The sequence below is a fragment of the Chiloscyllium punctatum genome, chromosome 19 (genome assembly GCF_047496795.1).
Source record: "Chiloscyllium punctatum isolate Juve2018m chromosome 19, sChiPun1.3, whole genome shotgun sequence".
NCBI classification, from domain to species: domain Eukaryota; kingdom Metazoa; phylum Chordata; class Chondrichthyes; order Orectolobiformes; family Hemiscylliidae; genus Chiloscyllium; species Chiloscyllium punctatum.
In genome coordinates, this window is record NC_092757.1 from 96011153 (window position 1) to 96031965 (window position 20813).

General features: G+C 43.2%; 1 protein-coding gene across 1 annotated transcript in view; it reads left to right on the plus strand.

The window, feature by feature from the left end:
* Nucleotides 1–20813, plus strand: part of smg6 (SMG6 nonsense mediated mRNA decay factor) — a 473468-nt gene that overhangs the window by 363101 nt on the left and 89554 nt on the right. The window contains 1 exon segment of the mRNA XM_072589202.1: nt 19217–19370. Coding sequence (XP_072445303.1) covers nt 19217–19370 — 154 coding nt within the window.

Sequence of the window (20813 nt, forward strand, 5' to 3'; positions counted from 1 at the left end):
GGGGTAGTGTTGCTGGTTACGGAGATAATACAATAGTAAGGGCGGAAGTTAGCCTGGCTGATGTCGAATTTGTGTGGGTGGAGCTGAAGAACACCAAGGGGAAAAAGACATTAGTGGGAGTTGTGTACAGACCACCAGACAGTAGTTGAGGTTGGGGATGACATCAAACAGGAAAATAGAGATGCACATAGTAAGGGCACAGCAGTTATTATAGGTGACTTCAATCCAGATATTGATTGAACTAACCAAACTGGTAGCAATGCGATGAAGGAGTATTTCCTGGAGTCTGAGGGGTGGTTTCCTCGACCATTATGTTGAGGAACCAACTAGAGAGCAGCCATCCTAGACTGGGTGAGCAAATGCGAGGTCGCACTTTGGCAAAAAGAATACAAGCATGGACTACTTTCTAAACGGTGAGAAAATTCATAAAGCCAAAGTACAAAGGGATCTGGGAGTGCTAGTCGAGGATTCTCTAAAGATAAACATGCAGGTTGAATCCGTGATTAAGAAAGCGAATGCAATGTTGTCATTTATCTCAAGAGGGTTGGAATATAAAAGCAGCGATGTGCTACTGAGCCTTTATAAAGCTCTGGTTAGGCCCCATTTGGAGTACTGTGTCCAGTTTTGGGCCCCACACCTCAGGAAGGACATACTGGCACTGGAACGTGTCCAGGGGAGATTCACACGGATGATCCCTGGAATGGTAGGTCTAACATACGAGGAATGGCTGAGGATCCTGGGATTGTACTCATTGGAGTTTAGAAGGTTAAAGGGAGATCTAATAGAAACTTACAAGATAATACATGGCTTGGAAAGGGTGGACGCTAAGAAATTGTTTCCGTTAGGTGAGGAGACTAGGACCCGTGGGCACAGCCTTAGAATTAGAGGGGGTAAATTCAGAACAGAAATGCGGAGACATTTCTTCAGCCAGAGAGTGGTGGGCCTGTGGAATTCATTGCCGCAGAGTACAGTGGAGGCTGGGACGCTAAGTGTCTTCAAGGCAGAGATTGATAAATTCTTGATGTCACAAGGAATTAAGGGCTACGGGGAGAATGCGGGTAAGTGTAGTTGAAATGCCCATCAGCCATGATTAAATGGCGGAGTGGACTCAATGGGCCGAATGGCCTTACTTCCACTCCTATGTCTTATGGGTGCTGTGTGATATGAGAGAGAGTTAGCAATATTGTGGTGCAAGCTTCTTTGGTGAAGAGTGCCCATAATACGGTAGAATTGTTCATTTAAGATGGAGAGTGTGATACTGTTAAATCTGAAACTAGGGACCTAAACCTGAAGAAGACTAACTTTGATGGTGTGAGGCATGAATTGTCTCGAATAAACTGGCCAAGGATACTTAAGGGATTGACAGTGGATAGGCAATGGCAGACATTTAACTCCAACAATTGTACATCCCTGTCTGGTGTAATTGTAAAACAGGGAAGGTGGCTCAATCATGGCTTACAAGGGAAATCAGGGATAGTGTTAAAGTCAAAGATACGGCATATAAATTGGCTAAAAAAAGCAGCAAACCTGAGAACTAAAAATTAGTGCCAGTAATGATGAAACTGTCAATTGTCATTTTAAAAAAAATTTAGTTTACTAATTTAGTTTTGGGCAAGTGTTTGGAATTCCTTAGCTGGCCTGGCCTCAACGTATCTCCAGAATCCTGAACTGCCCTCAAACTGCTGAGGAAACCACTCAGTTACACAAAACTGTTATAAATACCAAATAGACTTCAAGAAAGTGTTTCATTATCATCTTCTCAAGGACAGTTATGCTAAACAAGGAGGGGTATAGATTGTGATTTCATTCCAGATTTTCAACATGTTACACAATCTCTGAATCAATATGTATAGAAATATTAATATTTCAAGGAAGTAATGAGATAGTGTTGGAAACAACTGATTCTGATTGATGTTTCTCACCCTGTGAACCTGTAAGGTCTTGTGCAACCTGTGATAAATAGTGGTGATGTCACATTTGTGGTTTAATCCTGCAAGTAAACTCCAAACTCATAGTTATTCATTGCATTACGAAATGAGGTTAAAACTGCAGACGGTGTAACACCTGACCCTTCACTCCTCACACTCCTTGCTCACAATCCAAGGTCCTAAAGTCTTTCCAGGTGAAACAGCATTTCACCTGTACTACCTCCAATTGTGTGTATTGTATTTGCTGCACTCAACATGGCTTACTTTACATTGGAGAAACTAAATGCAGACTGGGTGACTTCTTTATGGCACACCTCTGGTCTGTGCACAAGCAGGGCCATGACTTTGCCATAGTCCGTCATTTTAACACAGCGTCCTTCTCGCATGCTCATCCACCTATCCTCTGGATGTAGATTTACGTCCAGAACTCAACCTGAGCTACAACTTTTAGATTAGATTAGATTACTTACTTACAGTGTGGAAACAGGCCCTTCGGCCCAACAAGTCCACACCGCCCCGCCGAAGCGTAACCCACCCATACCCCTACATCTACCCCTTACCTAACACTACGGGCAATTTAGCGAGGCCAATTCACCTGCCCTGCACATCTTTGGACTGTGGGAGGAAACCGGAGCACCCGGAGGAAACCCACGCAGACACGGGGAGAACGTGCAAACTCCACACAGTTGCCTGAGGCGGGAATTGAACTCGGGTCTCTGGCGCTGTGAGGCAGCAGTGCTAACTGCTGTGCCACCGTGCCGCCCACCACTCTTCCCAAAACTCGCCAAGGCTTATCCTCTGCATGCTGCACTGTTCCAGTGAATCACAGAGCAAACTGGAGGACCAACATCTCGTCTTCAGACTAGATACTTTACAGCCTTCTGGACTTAACACTGAGTTCAACACCTTTAAATAATGAACCAGCTCCCATATCTTCCCTTTGTTTTAGCTTCTTATTAGGTCCTGTCTCCCCTCACCCCATCCCAATGAGATCTGGCTGTTCTTTCATGTTTGGTGGGAGACGCACCATTGTTCTGCCATTTTCATATTCCGATCACTTAATCTGAACTATCAATATGTTTCTATGTCAACACCCTATTTCTACTAACCCACCCCCCAAAAAACTAGCAGAAATGCTGTCCCTCCACATTTCACTTCAGCTCTGATGAAGAGTCATGCGATAGTGAAGAAGGCATTTGGTATGCTTTCCTTTATTGGACATAGCATTGAATACAGGAGTTGGGAAATGATATTGTGGCTGTACAGGATATTGGTTAGGCCACTGTTGGAATATTGTGTGCAATTCTGGTCTCTCCCCTATCGGAAGGATGTTGTGAAACTTGAAAGGGTTCAGAAAAGATTTGCAAGGATTTTGCTAGGGTTGGAGAATTTGAGCTATAGGGAGAGGCTGAACAGGCTGGGGCTGTTTTCCCTGGAGCGTCGGAGGCTGAGGGGTGACCTTATAGAGGTTTATAAAATCATGAGGGATATGGATAGGGTAAATAGACAAAGTCTTTTCCTTGGGGTGGGGGAAATCCAGAACTTGAGGGCATATGTTTATGGTGAGAGGGGAAAAATTAAAAGGGACCTACGGGGCAACTTTTTTTAAGCAGAGGGTGGTGTGTGTAGGGAATGAGCTGTCATTTGAAGTGGTGGAGGTTGGTGCAATTACATTTAAAAGGCCTCTGGATGGATATATGGATAGGAAGGGTTGAGAGGGATATGGTCCCAGTGATGGCAAATGTGACTAGATTAGGTTAGGATATCTGGTCGGCATGGACGAGTCGGATTGGAGGGTCTGTTTTCATGCTGTGCGTCTCTATAACTCTTATCTAGACGTGAAACATTAGTTTGCTGTCTCTCCATGCATGCTGCCTGACCTCCTGTGATTTCCAGCAGTTGTTGCCTTCAGTAAAAGGAAAGTCTAGCACGTGTAAACATGGGGAGTAATGATTTGTGGGAGTTGTAGCAAAGCAGTATTCTGAAGGAGGGGTTCAGGTGACAGAAAATTGTAAACATTTTATACCTATTATCTGACCCCCACCCCCCCCCGTTAGTTAACTGCTGTGACATTTCTTTATATATTTTTGTTCAATGAGGATTTTTTTTGTTCAGTTTTGACTTTTCTGTGAGACTGTTGACTGCAGCTGCAAGTTTGTATTGTATGCTGGTACAATTGCAACATTTAAGAGGCATTTGGATGGATATATGAATAGGAAGGGTTTGAAGGGATATGGGACTAGATTGGGTTGGGATATCTGGTCGGCATGGACAGGTTGGACCGAAGGGTCTGTTTCCATCCTGTACATCTCTATGACTCTAACTGGGAGAAATTTAAAATTCAGCAGAGGAGGACAAAGAGTTTAATTTGGAAAGGGAAAATAGAATATGAGAGTAAGCTTTTGGAAAACATAAACTGACTGCAGAAACATCTATAGATGTGTGCGAAGAAAAAGGCTGGTGGAGGCAAATCTAGGCCCTTATAGTTAAAATCAGGTGAATTCATAATGAACAACAAAGAGATAGCAGACAGATTGAACAAAGACTTTAGATCTGTCTTAATTAAGAAGGACACAAATAACCTTCAGGAAATGCTAGAGGACAGCAGGTCAAGTATGAAGAAGGAACTGAAGGAGATCCTTATTAGTCAGGAAATGGTACTGGGGAAATTGGGATTAAAATCCGATAAACCCCAGGGTCTGACACTCTGCATCCCAGAGTGGCCCCAGAAAGAGTGGATGCATTGGTGATTGTTTTCCAGAATTCTAAAGATTCTGGAGGAGTTCCAATGGGGACTGGTGGGTACCCAGTGTAAACCCCTTTTTTTTTGAAAAAGGAGAGAGAGAAAAAACAGGGAATTGTAGACTGTTTAGCCTGACATGGGTGGTGGAGAAAATACTGGAGTCAACTATTAAGCATATATTAACTGAGCTTTTGGAAAGTGGTGACAAAATCGATCTAAGACATCATGGATTCATTAAAGGGAAATCATGCTTGACAAATCTTCTGGAAGTTTTTGAGAATGTGACCAGAAGAGTGGACAAGGGTGAATCAGTGAATGTTGTGTATCTGGACTTTCAAACTGCTTCTGACCAGGTTTCACATGAGATTAGTAAGCAAGATTACCTCTGATACCGTGAACTTTAATGTATTGACTTGGATTGAGAACTGGTTGGCAGAGAGATGGAATAAACGAGTCCTTTTCAGAGTGGAGGCAGTGCCGAGTGGGGTACTGCAGGGTTCAGTGCTGGGACCCCAGCTGTCCACAATATCCATTAACGATTTGAACAAAGGAATTGAATGCACGAGTGCCAAATTTGCAGATGACACTAAGCTGGGTGGCAGTGAGTGCTGTGAGGAGGTGCAAAGAGGCTGCAGTTAGCTGAGTGGGCAAATATTTGGCAAATGCAATATAATGTGAATGTATGTGAGGTTATCCACTTGGGTGGCAAAAACAGGAAGGCAGATTATTATCTGAATGGTGGCAGTTCAGGAAAAGGTGAGCTGCAACAAGACCCTGGCACCATGGTGGAACAGTCCATGAAGGTTGGTATGCAGGTGTATGGGGCAGTGAGGATAGCTAATGGCATGCTGGCCTTCACTGCGAGAGGATTTGAGTATCAGAGTAGGGGCTTGTTTCTGCAGCTGTAAAGGCCTTGGTGAGGCCACATCTTGAGTATTCTGTGCAGTTTTGGTCTCCTAGTCTGAGGAAGGACATTCTTACTATTGAGGGAGTCCAGCAAAGGTTCACCAGACTGCTTCCCAGGATGGCTGGGTGGGCATGGCTGGGTGGACTGGGTCTGTATTCGCTGAAATTTAGAAGAATGGTGGGATGGGGTGGGGGGAAATCTCAAAGATGGGATTGGACAGGCTAAATGTGGGAAGAATGTTCCTGATGTTGGGAAAGTCCAGAACTAGGGGTTACAGTCTAAGAATAAGGGATAAGCCATTCAGGACTGAGATGATGAAAAATTTCTTCACTCAGTGATTTGTGAAGCTGTGAAATTCTCTCCCATAGGAAGCTGTTTGTGGCCAGTTTGTTAGATATATTCAAGATGGAGCTGGATATGGCCTTTGTGGCTGAAGGGATCAAGGGGTATGGGAGAGAAAGTGGGAGTGGGATACTGAGATTGCACGATCAGCCAGGATCATATTGAATGGTGGTGCAGGCTCGATGGGCCGAATGGCCTACTCCTGCTCCTGTTTCGAATGTTACTATATTTTATTGCACTGACCAATAAAAGAAAGCATACCAAATGCCAACTTCACTACCCTATCTACCTGCGATTCCACTTTTGAGGAACTATGAACCTTCATTTCAAGGTCTCTTTGTTTGGCAACACTCACCAAGACCTTACCATTAAGACCTTACCTTAACAAAATGCAGCACCTCACATTTATCCAGTCACTCCTTAGGCCGAGAGAGACAAATCTTAAACCACGGGCACTGTTTTCTAGAGGTGTAATTGAAGGATTGTTTGCGTCCTTAAAGGTTCAGATACTGAGCTGTGGCGAATGGTCCATTTAAAGCTATAGTCCCTGTTGCTGTTTTAGGGGAAAGCCTTTTCTTTCCTTCCTCCATCTAGAGTTCAAAATAGAAAGTGTTGGAAATGCAGGTCAAGGAACATATAGTTAAAGAAACAGAAATAATATTTCAGGTTGATGGTCTTTCATTAGAACTGGACATAACGAAAGGTCAGTCACCTTAAGCATTCATTTTCTTTCTCTCTCCACCAATGCTCCCTGATCTGTTGAAAGTTTCCTGCAGTTTTTGTCTCAAATTTCCAGCTCCATAGTGTTTTGCTTTCTCCCTTTGACTTTTCCCAGGATTGTTCTTCACAGGATGCTGTTAATGACATTTTGTGGCTGGAGGTTGGCTGCAATTGAGTGAGAGGAGAGGTCTCTACTATTTGTTAAACCTTCATCAGTTTTTCATGTCGATAGAGAGGGGTAGCACTACATAAGTGCATTAAACACAATGGTTACTATTATGGAGTAAAGTATAGCAGTCATTCTATAACAGCAATATCTCACAAGCAACATGAAATGAGTGGTGGGTTAATCTGTGTAATCTGTAGGAGTCGGAGCGTCATATTGAGGTTGTACAGGACACAGGACACTTTTGGAGTACTGTGTCCTGTTCTGGCCACACTATTTATAAGAAGGATATTACTAAAGTGGAGAGGGTTCAGAAAAGATTTACCAGGATGTTGCCAGGAATGGAGAGTTTGAGAGATAAAAAGAGACTGGAAAAGCTGGGACATTCTTCACTGAAGACTAGGAGGTCGAAGGGATGACCTTGTTGAGGTTTATAAAATCATGAGGGGCATAGATAAGGTGAATGACAAAGGTCTTTTCCTTAGGGTGGAGAGTTCAAAACTATGGGACATATATTTAAGATGAAAGCAGAAAGAGTTAAAAAGGACATGAGGGGCCAACTTTTTATAGAGTAGTTTATGTGTGGTATGATCTGCTGGAGGAAGTGACGGATGCGAATACAGTTACAAAGTTCAAAAGAGAGTTGGATTAGTACATGAATAGGGAAGCTTTGGAGGGATGTGGGCCAAGCACAGACAGGTGAGACAAATTTAGTTTGAGAACATGGTTGGTGTGCTCTAGTTGGACCAAAGGTCTGTTTCTATGCTGTGTGACTCTGACTGTAGAATTGTTGGCAAGAGCTCTGAAAGGAGGAGACCATTTGGCTGATCAGGTCTGCACCAATGATTTTTCTCCTGATCTAATTACTAATTGCTCACGATCTAAAATCAGTTGCTAGAAAACGGGATTAATGTCTAAAATGATTTGTGGGTTCTGCCACCTTGGTAGGAGTCCTGCTCCCTCAAATTTGAAAACTGGATGTTCCCAAAACATTCCTGACTTTCAATTTGATGTTAGCACTTGGTTTGTGAGAGAGATTTACACATTCTGACCACCCCTCTGTTCTGTGAACTCTATTGCGGTTTTTTCTTTATTTGTGCCATCTCACCAACTAGTAGAAATCATGATTTCCTTTGTCATTACTTTGAAGAACCCTCGCAGTTCACTCCTCTCAATAGCAGCGTAAAACTTTTCTCATTTCTCTTTTTCCTAATTCAAACCCTATATCCCTGGTTTGAGAATCTCTGCCATCTTTCTCATTGTGTTTATAGCAATCCTGTAATAGCATGGCAAAGTAATACACAGCACTCTGAACTGAGGTTTTCAACAAGGTTAAGAATTGTTTGTGGTCTTTGAATTCTGCCAAGAGGTACTTAACTATGCCTGACTTGCATATGAGACCTTGAGTTAACCTCTCACCTGAAGAGCAGCCAACAATTGAGGAAAAGCAATTTGTTTTAAGAATACATAACTGGCAGCACCTTTTATGTGAGTAAAGTTTTTTTTATATATGCAAAAATAAAGAGAGGAGAAACCTTTGAGGGAAAGGGAGGATACATCATTCTCTTAAGAAGAAAGGTATCGGTATTCATTGTTCAAAATTTTAAATACACAACTTGCTCCAGTTTTAACACGCGAGAGAAACTTTGAGGGAGAATTTATCTTGGGGATTGTCCACATGTAGTAAGAAGAACAGATGCACAAAAGTGTCCAGCCAAATACACAATAAATATTCTGGTATCCTTAATTAATTATTACTGTGAAATTTATTTTCTGAACCTTTTCAATAAAACTTCAATAAAGCAAATATTGAAAATAATTGGAATTCTTTACAGGAATAACTCAATTAATCCTTCTCCCTGCCCTTCCCCTATAGGCCTGCAAGTCTTTTCTCCTCAGTACTCTTTCCAGTCCCTTTTGAAAGCCAGAGTTGACTGTGCCCTCACCACTGTCTCAGTTCATAAAAGTCCTAATGTTGCCCTTGGTTCTTATGTCATTGACTTGTAATTGGTGTAGCTTGATCATAATGCAATTGGAAACATGATTTTGAATATATCTGCCAAATCTCCCCACAATTTTAGTTTCTTCAAGGAGAATGACTCAAGCTATCTGTGTAACTGAAGTTCCTCATCCCCAGGGCCATTCTTGTAAATCCGTCCTGCTCGATTGTCTTCCCAGCCTTCCTAAAATGTGATGCCCAGAATCGGGCACAGCATCTCAATTGAGGGTCAAATCAGTTCTTTATATATAGTCACCATAGCTTCCTTGTTTTTGTACACTTGTTGAGAAACCCCAGGATTCCATATGCTTATTTAATCACTTTCTCAACCTGCATTGCTGACTTCATGTTATTTGTGTCATATTTCCCCCAAAGTCTTTATATTCCTGCACCCCTTTAGTTTATGTCTCACCTTGATCTTCCTATCAAAATTGTTTTGTTTCGTATTCTCTGCATCAAATTTTACCTACCATGTGTCCACCCATTCCTTTTGAAGTGGGAATTGGTTTATCTCAGTTGGCTGGATTGTTGGTTTGCAGAGTACTATGACGCCAACGGCGTCGGTTTAATTCCCATCACCAGTTTGAGGTGATCATGAAGGAATCTCCTTCTCAACCTCTTCCCCTTGCCTGATGTCTGGTGGCCCTCAGATTAAATCATCACCAGGTGCTTCTCTCTCTCATGACAGAGCAGCCCCAATGGTCTGGTAACACTATGGGACACAACCAACCTCTTAGAGTTTATCACGAACTTACACCACTTTGCTGACAAATCTGTTATGTGATACTTTATTAAATGCCCTTTGGAAATGCATATACATCACATCAACCACATTGCCCTCATCATCCTCTCTGTAACTTTACTCAAAAAGCTTAATGAATTTAGCTAGCATAGCCTTTAACAAATTTATGCTGCCTTTCCTTACTCAATTGTGCAATTAAGTTAATTTTTTGCTGGATTATTATTTCTATACATTTTTTTCCATCACTGAGACCAAGCTGACTTGGCTGTAAAGCCATATTAGCTAATATCTTCCCTTTATTAATTTACATCCCAAAAACAGTGCCTCAACCTCCTGATGATTTCAACAGCATATTTTTCCAGGTGAAGATGGATGCAAAGTACTCATTTAGTATTGGATGTCAGTTTGCTCGCTGAGCTGGTTCATTTTCAGACGTTTTGTCACCATACCAGGTAACACCATCAGTGAGCCTCTGGCTGAAGCACTGGTGGTTTGGCCCGCTTTCTAATTATGTGTTTGGGTTTCCTTGAGTTGGTGATGTCATTTCTGTGGGGATGTCATTTCCTGTTCTTTTTCTCAGGGGATGGTAAATGGGATCCAAGTCGATGTGTTTGTTCATAGAGTTCTGGTTGGAATACCATGCTTCTAGGAATTCTTGTGCATGTCTCTGTTTGGCTTGTCCTAGGATGGATGTGTTGTCCCAGTCGAAGTGGTGCCCTTGCTCATCTGTATGTAAAGATACTAGTGAGAGAGGGTCATGTTTTGTGACTAGCTGATGTTCATGTATCCTGGTGGCTAGTTTTCTGCCTGTTTGTCCAATGTAGTGTTTGTTACAGGTCTTGCACGGTATTTTGTAAATGACATTAGTTTTGCTTGTGGTCTGTATAGGGTCTTCCAAGTTCATCAGCTGCTGCTTTAGTGTGTTAGTGCGGTTGTGGGCTGCCAACTGGTCTGAGTAGTCTGGCAGTCACTTCCGAGAAGTCTTTGATATAGGGGAGAGTGGCTAAGATTTCTGGATGTGTTTTGTCTGCTTGTTGCTGAGAAATCGGTGGACTGTGTTCATTGGGTACCTGTTCTTTTTGAATACTCTGTATAGGTGATTTTTCTCTGCTCTGTGTAGTTCCTTTGTCCTGCAGTGTGTGGTGGCTTGTTGAAATAATGTTCTAATGCAGCTTCGTTTGGGGGTGTTGGGATGATTGCTTCTGTAGTTCAGTATTTGATCTGTATGTGTTGTTTTCCTACACGCCACAACACATTGCAGCACAGAGGGACTACGAAGAGCAGAGGAAAATCACTAATACAGTGTATTCAAAAAGAACGGGTACCCAATGAACACAGTTGAGAGTGTGGTGCTAGAGAAGCACAGCAGGTCAGGCAGCATCTAAAACAGCAGCTCAGGAACTTAAAAGACTCTATACAGACAACAAGCAAACCAATGTCATTTACAAAATACCAATACAAGAACTAACTGTGTGGAGTTTGCACGTTCTCCCCGTGTCTGCGTGGGTTTCCTCCGGGTGCTCCGGTTTCCTCCCACAGTCCAAAGATGTGCAGGTCAGGTGAATTGGCCATGCTAAATTGCCCCTAGTGTTAGGTAAGGGGTAAATGTAGGGGTATGGGTGGGTTACGCTTCGGCGGGGCGGTGTGGACTTGTTGGGCCGAAGGGCCTGTTTCCACACTGTAAGTAATCTCATCTCATCTCATCTCATCTCAACTGTAACAAACACTACGTTGGACAAACAGGCAGAAAACTAGCCACCAGGGTACATGAACATCAACTAACCACAAAGCGACATGACCCTCTCTCATTAGTATCCTTACATATACCACTTCAACTGGGACAACACATCCATCCTAGGACAAGTCAAACAGAGACCTGCACAAGAATTCCTAGAAGCATGGCATTCCAGCCAGAACTCTATCAACAAACATATTGACTTGGATCCCATTTACCACCTCCTAAGATGAAGAACAGGAAATTACATCACCACAGGAATTTATGTCACCACCGGAAATGACGTCACCACTTCAAGGAAACCTAAACATAATAGGAAAGCAGGCCTTGCCACCAGTGCTTCATCCAGAGGCTCACTGATGATGTTACCTAATATGGTGCAAAACGTCTGAACATGAACCTTCCAGATCAGTGAGCAAATCTACATCCAGTTCCTCAACCTGAGCTACAAACCTTCTCAATACCTGCTAATTCATTTATTATTGTAACCATACTCTCTGCTTCCATGTGTAAATTCCTATTTAGGTCCCTACTCACACGCAGCCCTTCTTTAAACATCTTTTTCTGACTTACATGCCAGTATAAACCATCTGAGCTCCTTTTTATGTCAGCTGCTTGTCTTTTCTGATCCTCTCATTCTGCCTTTCTTGCTTGATTCTTTCATTTTCCCTCTCAACTTTGTAAATTCAGTACTTGGATAATCCACCTGCCACCATGCTGCCTCTGTCTCTCCAACTTTGTCTGTCCTACCTTTCACTCTCTTAGGGATGCATTTCAATCATCCACAAGCTGTCCTGTCTTTAAGGACAGCACATTGTTTCACCTGTCAGGCTTGGATTCAGGTTTCACTGGGAGAGATCTGTTGTATTCTACGAAAATGAACCCTTGCTCTATGAAATACTTTGTTTCATCTCTTTTTCCATAGCTAACCCAAACCTTATTCTTTACAAACATTTGAACCAGGAGCAGGAATGCAAGAAGCTCTTCAGTAAGGTCAAGGCTGATCTGATTATATCCTCGCATCAACATTCCCGCCTACCTGTCATAACCTTTCACTTCCTTGCTACACAAAAATCTATCGAGCTTTGCTTTAAAGATATTTAAGGACTCTGCTTCCATCATCATTTCAGGAAGAGTTCCAAAGACTCATGACCCTCAGAGAGACAGAATCTCACCTCAGCTCTGTGATAATGAGTGACTCTTGATTTTTTTAAACTGTTCAAGACAAAGTCACTGTTTCCTCAATATTCCCCCACTGGTGCTGGTCAACATGGTCTATTTTGTTCTGCAGACCCAGCAATGCCTCCCTCCCTTGAAGGGGCATATGGTATAATTGAAGTTGTGCACCTGCAGCCCTGCCCAGAAACTGATTCCCTTACAGCACCCATTGCTCCATGATGACACTGACACTGGGAATGCTCATTTGGAGCCTGGGAACTGAGTGTCAGTATAGCTGCTTCAGGTTCAGATGCAGATTTGTCACAGTTGAGTAACTCTACCCCGGTCAAAATAAATACAATTTCAGCAGAAACACCTGGAAAGTGATTTGGATGGGGGAGTTGCTTTGTTTCTCGCTAATACGAGGAGAATGGTTAATGTTAGTGTCAGAAGCAGCTGAATTCCTGGTGGTAAACTGGAATTCTCATGGCCCCATGTACCTTTGTGCCACACAAGTTGAAATTGATGACCTAGGCCATAGGTAGTGCAGAGGATTTCTTGCCAGTTATCACTGTGTGCTTCTAATAAACTGTAAGGAATGAGAATTGGCAGATGGAGTTTAATTCAGATAAATGCGAGGTGCTGTATTTTGGGAAAGCAAATCTTAGCAGGACTTATACACTTAATGGTCAGGTCCTGGGAGTGTTGCTGAACAAAAAGACCTTGGAGTGCAGGTTCATAGCTCCTTGAAAGTGGAGTCGCAGGTAGATAGGATAGTGAAGAAGGCATTTCGTATGCTTTCTTTTGTTGGTCAAATTATTGAGTACAGGAGTTGGCAGGTCATGTTGCGGCTGTACAGGACGTTGGTTAGGCCACTGTTGGAATATTGCATGCAATTCTGGTCTCCTTCCTATCGGAAAGATGTTGTGAAACTTGAAAGAGTTCAGAAAAGATTTACAAGGATGTTGCCAGGGTTGGAGGATTTGAGCTACAGGGAGAGGCTGAACAGGCTGGGGCTGTTTTCCCTGGAGCGTCGGAGGCTGAGGGGTGACCTTATAGAGGTTTACAAAATTATGAGGGGCATGGAATAGGGTAAATAGACAAGGTCTTTTCCCTGGGGTTGGGGAGTCCAGAACTAGAGGGCATAGGTTTAGGGTGAGAGGGGAAAGATATAAAAGAGACCTAAGGGGCAACTTTTTCACGCAGAGGGTGGTACATGTATGGGATGAGCTGCCAGAGGATGTGGTGGAGGCTGGTACAATTGCAACATTTAAGAGGCATTTGGATGTGTATATGAATAGGAAGGGTTTGGAGGGATATGGGTCGGTTGCTGGCAGGTGGGACTAGATTGGGTTGGGATATCTGGTCTGCATGGACGGGTTGGACCAAAGGGTCTGTTTCCGTGCTGTACATCTCTAGGAGATGCCAAGGAGCTTCTAGAGTATTATTTCTGTAAATGCTTCTTTAAAGATTTTTCTTCTGTTTAAGTTGAATGCTTAGATGCTTTCCAGTGGAGAAGATGGGTCAACATAGGAAAGAGGAGGTAGTAGACTATAGGCCCTATGGGTCTATTCTGGTGTTCCATGCTAAACATCTGCCCACTCACCACTGACTGAGTAATATAGTTCTTAGTCTCTGGTGCTGGTGCACTCAGACTGGACAATATCAGGAGGGCAGTGGGATTATTCCTTTTCACCCAGTTAGCAATTTTTACTCTCGGGTCCTGTCCGCCCTTCACCTGGCAGAGCCTAGATCAGGAAATGTGACAAAAGCAATGTTCTGGCATAATGCCAGGGCACAATGCTGCCTGAGTAAAGAGCTTTTAACTAGTGATGAATAATTCCTAACTCTAACCATGTGTGCAGGATCTTACAGCTGGTTTGAGGATGCACATGTAGATTATGTAGGCTCGCAGCAAATTCAGCAACAGTTCAGACTAAAGGTTCTGTTGTTCACTTGTAATCAGTAAATTAAAAATAAAACTCAATTCTGGATTGATGAAAATCTCCACAATGTAGTTTCTAACATTTTCCCCCTTGATCACATCTTTTCCTCATCCTTCCCCTGCTCCAGCTGTGTCAGGCCTGGGTTACACATTTTTCCACTTCTCATCAGTGACTCTCTCCATGACGATTTGGCAGGAAGTGTGAATTGAGTGATGCTAGCCAGATGTATGAGTCCATATCTCTTCTCCCACCACCCCCACCCCTACCCCACCCCCACCCCCAAACATAACCATGCTTCCCAAGAAGGGAACCCCTTACTTCAACACAGTACTCCATCTAGTGGCTGAGATGAGAAATGATAGTTTACCCTAAATCATGACAGGTGTCACTTGCATTAAAATGCACAACCTGATTCAATCTGGATGTGAACCTCAAGCACTTTCTAGCTATCTGTCCTCCACAAAGTGCTCACTTAACATGCATGATCCTACTTCAACACCGCAGTCTTTATTATGGCTGTATCACTACTTGGTCTGGCAACTGTACCACTCAAGATCGGAAACAGTTACACAGAGTGGTGAACTCGGCCCGGACAATCACGAAGGTCAACCTCCCATCTATAGAATCCATCTACCAGGCCCGTTGTCCAGGAAAGGCTGCCAGCATTCTCAAAGATCCATCCCACCCTGGCAATGGTTTTTTTACAACCTCTACCATCGGGGAGAAGGTACAGAAGCCTGAACACACACACCAGCCGGTTTTGAAACAGTTTCTAGTTTCTCCCCTACTGTTGTTAGAGTATTGAATGGACTCACAAACTCTTAGCATTCGCCTGTACCTGTATTTTGGTTTTTGCCCTGTTTACCGATTATTTACTTATCGATGCTACTTAACTCTGTGATCTGCCTGTATTGCTCACAAGACAAAGCTTTTCACTGTGACTGTGTACACATGACAATCAATTCAATTCCATTCACATTCTCCACTAAAGGCTAATGTTTTTCATCCAAATTGTTCCCCTCATCCACAGAAGGTCCATTCTCTTCTTAGGATACAGTTCCTGAAGGGGCTGTCTCTCACTGGGATACAGTTCCTGAAGGGGCTGACTCTCACTGGGATACAGTTCCTGAAGGTGCTGTCTCTCACTGGGATACAGTTCCTGAAGGGGCTGACTCTCACTGGGATACAGTTCCTGAAGGTGCTGTCTCTCACTGGGATACAGTTCCTGAAGGGGCTGACTCTCACTGGGATACAGTTCCTGAAGGGGCTGACTCTCACTGGGATACAGTTCCTGAAGGGGCTGTCTCTCACTGGGATACAGTTCCCGAAGGGGCCGTCTCTCACTGGGATACAGTTCCCGAAGGGGCCGTCTCTCACTGGGATACAGTTCCCGAAGGGGCCGTCTCTCACTGGGATACAGTTCCCGAAGGGGCCGTCTCTCACTGGGATACAGTTCCCGAAGGGGCCGTCTCTCACTGGGATACAGTTCCCGAAGGGGCCGTCTCTCACTGGGATACAGTTCCCGAAGGGGCTGACTCTCACTGGGATACAGTTCCCGAAGGGGCTGTCTCTCACTGGGATACAGTTCCCGAAGGGGCTGACTCTCACTGGGATACAGTTCCTGAAGGGACTGTCTCTCACTGGGATACAGTTCCTGAAGGGGCTGTCTCTCACTGGGATACAGTTCCTGCTTATGTACTAACCATGATTCTATGAAGTTAATACCAGTGCACTCATTGAGAATAACCAGAGCAATGCTTCTCATATAGTGAATTGGCCTAAATTGTTTCACAGAACATTATCAAATAAGATTTGATTCAAGCCATGATTTGAGGTCAGATGATTAAAAACAGATCAAAGAGCTATATTTTGATATAGCTGTTTGATTGTGAAGTTAGCATGGGTGCAGAGTTAGAGTAACATGGCCTTGTAATGATATTTTAAAGCAGTTACTCTGAATCGCTTGAAGCTTACCTGGTGTGAACATGAAATGACTTCAAGACAAAATACTGCAAAGATTTGAAATCTTTAATGTGAACAAAATGCTGCATCGTTGACAGGGCTAGCACATATGTGGAGAGAGGAAAATAACTGTTCTGACTAACCATTCCTGTCATTCTGTAAAATGTGAAACTCTTTATAAAAGCAGTCCTGATTATTCACTTGAAGAATAAGCACTGAAATCAGAGTGACCATTGCTCATGAATTTTGGAGTGAATTCATAGGTTTCTAACTGGGCATGTCATCTTAAAACCTGAGTCAATCGAATACAACTTTCTCACTAAGTGTTTGTGAGAGTTGGGTCCTGTGGTCTCAGACACACCAGAGATGAATTGGTTAAGTTCAGGTGAGAACGGTATTTTGGGGGAAGTTGAGCAAGGGCAGGGAGGTCGGATGAAACGGCATCCTTTTATGACCTCGGTGTTCCAAGATGATTTACAGTCAGTATATTCACTGTGTTGGAATGTAGGGAATTGTGGAAATCTGTTTGTGAATAGCAAGGTCTCACAACTACAGTGAGATCAAATGCCCAATTCAGCAACTTACAATAGTGTGGGTTGAAGATAAGTATTGACCAGGACATTTATTATTTGTTTGAATATTGCCTTGGCATTTTCTTAGCTGATAAGGCAGATGAGGCCTGTTCTTAAGGTCTCATCTGGGTGATGGTACCTCTGACAGTGTGGCACTCCTTCAATACTGGGAATGCCATCTGGGATTATCAGCTCAAGTCTCTGAAATGGGGTATGAACCCACAAATTGCCATCTCAGATGAAAGTGCTGCCCACTAATTAAAGAACATCAACAGACTGAAAAGGTAGGCTGCCTTGGCTGCCAAAATAGTGAAGCTGGCTGGGTAAGTTGAATGGCCAAATCCTGCTGTTGCTATTTATAGTGACTCCTGTCCAGTTAAATCTTGCACCATAGTGTTTTCAGAATGGGCAGCACCTTTAAAAATGCTCTTGTGCAGTAACTCCAACAAAGCATTGATAAAGGAATTAGGTACTTTATTATTTTGAGCACATTGGAATAAGCAAAACTGAACAACATTTCAAAACATTGAAACTGCAAACAACAGAGGACCAAAGGAGAACACAAAGTTAATAGATAAAGCAGAGGATGGTATATAGGATGCTCAGTAGTTATTGGCCTTGCTGAACTTTGCATCCATATGCAAATCAAGAATGTTAATAAGTGCAACATTGAGAACCAAGTACCATTTTAAAGGACACTCCCCTTTTAAAGGGTCCAGTGTGTTTGCTGAAGTATGACCAGGGTTCTTAGTGCCAAGAAGCAGTGAAATTAAATTGACAGAGACTCCTACTTCTAGTCTCCTGCCACAGAATGATGACAAAAATTAAATTAGAGAAATAATGCTAATCTGACATAAATAGCTACAAGCAGTCACAAGGTTACAATCATGACTTGAAGCTGGAGACAGTGTTTGTACTTAGACACAGTATTGTGGTGTTACAGATGGCTTTTTGTTAAGATACTTCAGCAGAACCCATGCCTTACCAGGCTGCCAGCCAAAGGTTAACTTGTTATTAAATAGATAGCATAACTTCCACTTTTTCTGAAGGGGCTGACTCTCACTGGGATATAGTTCCTGAAGGGGTTGTCTCTCACTGGGATACAGTTCCCGAAGGGGCTGACTCTCACTGGGATACAGTTCCTGAAGGGGCTGACTCTCACTGGGATACAGTTCCCGAAGGGGCTGACTCTCACTGGGATACAGTTCCTGAAGGGGCTGACTCTCACTGGGATACAGTTCCTGAAGGGGCTGACTCTCACTGGGATACAGTTCCTGAAGGGGCTGACTCTCACTGGGATACAGTTCCTGAAGGGGCTGACTCTCACTGGGATACAGTTCCTGAAGGGGCTGACTCTCACTGGGATATAGTTCCTGAAGGGGCTGTCTCTCACTGGGATACAGTTCCTGAAGGGGCTGACTCTCACTGGGATACAGTTCCTGAAGGGGCTGACTCTCACTGGGATATAGTTCCTGAAGGGGTTGTCTCTCACTGGGATACAGTTCCTGAAGGTGCTGTCTCTCACTGGGATACAGTTCCTGAAGGGGTTGTCTCTCACTGGGATACAGTTCCTGAAGGTGCTGTCTCTCACTGGGATACAGTTCCTGAAGGGGCTGTCTCTCACTGGGATACAGTTCCTGAAGGGGCTGACTCTCACTGGGATACAGTTCCTGAAGGGGCTGTCTCTCACTGGGATACAGTTCCTGAAGGGGCTGTCTCTCACTGGGATACAGTTCCTGAAGGGGCTGACTCTCACTGGGATACAGTTCCTGAAGGTGCTGACTCTCCGTTCTGATTAAGTCATCAGAATCAAAATTTAACTCTATTTTCTCTCCACAAATTATGCCATATCTGTTGAGTTTTGCCCACAATTTCTGTTTTTGTTTCAGGTCTCCAGCATCCACAGTTTTTTGTTTTATTCTAGGGAATAAATTGTCTCTACCTTGTACAAAATCAGTCAATGGGCATAATCTTTTCTTTGTGACGTGGCAATATCCACTCTGGTAGGAAGAGCAGAGTGTTTCTTACAAGGTGAGAGATTAGAAAGTGCTGATGTCCAAAGGGACTTGGGTGGCCTTGTCCATCAACCACTGATAGCTAAGTATGCAGGTGTAACCAACGTTTCAGAAAGCAAACAATATGCTCACTTTTATTGGAAGAGCATTTGCTTCAACTCTACAGAACACTAACTCTTGTTAAGTGTTCCCTTTATGGATTCTTCACATATCTTGTATGATAGTTGGTTTTGGAAGGAGGTTTATTTTGATATAACATTTATTTTTATTTTCCTTCTCAGGCAGTATTAGAAGATCAGACATTCAAGAGACAGATCGAGATTGAGATAACACCTGTCTTTCTAGTGCCAGACACCAATGGATTTATTGATCATCTCCCCAGCCTGGTCAGACTGTTGGACTGTAAGCTGTACATCATCGTGGTTCCACTTATTGGTAAACATCTTCTCCACTACCCTCTTGTCCTAGATGAATATTGTCTGTGTGTGGTCTGGCAACAACACTGAGTGCAGTAAATTGATGAGATGCCTTTATTTGAGTGGTTGCACCAGGTTACATCTGGTGTTTTCTTTTTCTTAAGGGTCTCCTTTAAAGTGTGTGTCATAGTAAACTGCTAGGAATGTGAGAGAAAGGCTTCAGAAACAAAACGAACTCCAATCCCCGGTCACTGTTGATAATATCACTCCCTAGTGATGTGAGAGTTCAAGACATCAAAATAAATCCAGATTAGCAACTTGGGTGGAAGTGCATTGCAAAAAAAAACCAACCACAGGAACGAAAGTCAAGCAATTTGTACAATCATCCGATCCTGAGATTGTGCAACAACCCGTAACGTATAGCCAGCCAATTGTGTTTTTTCTAATTAAATGCTATCATTCACACTATGCCTCAACTCTCTTACCCCTCTGCTTCCTTCAATAATTGTTAGCTTTTGTCGTTTAAACATTAAGTCAATTAAAGTATTGACTGCTATTAAACTGGTTCACCCCCATTGGAATTAAGCATCGATTGTTAAAATCTAGGTGTGCTGTTACTATGAAGCAGGTTATCTAGTCAAATGTATCAAAACATGGGCTAGAATATGTAGGGTGTTCAAGGCATGTATCATATCAGAGAGAGATGCTGCTGTCAGGGTTTAATGGGTGTGTTCTGACATTGGGGTGCAGCAGGAACACACTGATGTCAGGCTGTTTTTTTGATTACAATGGTGTTGCTATTGATATGCTATAAGGTAACCACTTCCTAGTACCTACTCCTCGTAATCTGTCAAAATTCTAATAGGTTGTAATAAATAAATAGGACTCAAATGATAAATGTGGTCACACAGTGGCGGCACAGTGGTTAGCACTGCAGCCTCACAGTACCAGAGACCCAGGTTCAATTCCCACCTCAGGCGACTGACTGTGTGGAGTTTGCACATTCTCCCCGTATCTGCGTGGGTTTCCTCCGGGTGTTCCGGTTTCCTCCCACAGTCCAAAGATGTGCAGGTCAGGTGAATTGGCCATGGGAAATTGTCCGTAGTGTTAGGTGAAGAGGTAAATGTGAGGAATGGGTCTGGATGGGTTGCGCTTTGGAGGGTCGGTGTGGACTTGTTGGGCTGAAGGGCCTGTTTCCACACTAACTAATCTAATCTAAAAAAAAATTTGGGAAGAATGTGTTCAAAACCACACACAAGATTAGGAAGAGGCAATAGCAGAACAGTGAGATAGTGCAGGGCACCCTGTTACTCACTGTGATGTCATGGTGCCATCATAAATATTTAAAGCCTCACTCCTGTTTTATCATCTAATAGTATAATTCCAGAGACCTGGTGTTTTGTATGTAATGCAGTCACAACATTGCCTGTATGAGACAGGCAACAACATTGTGTACCTGATT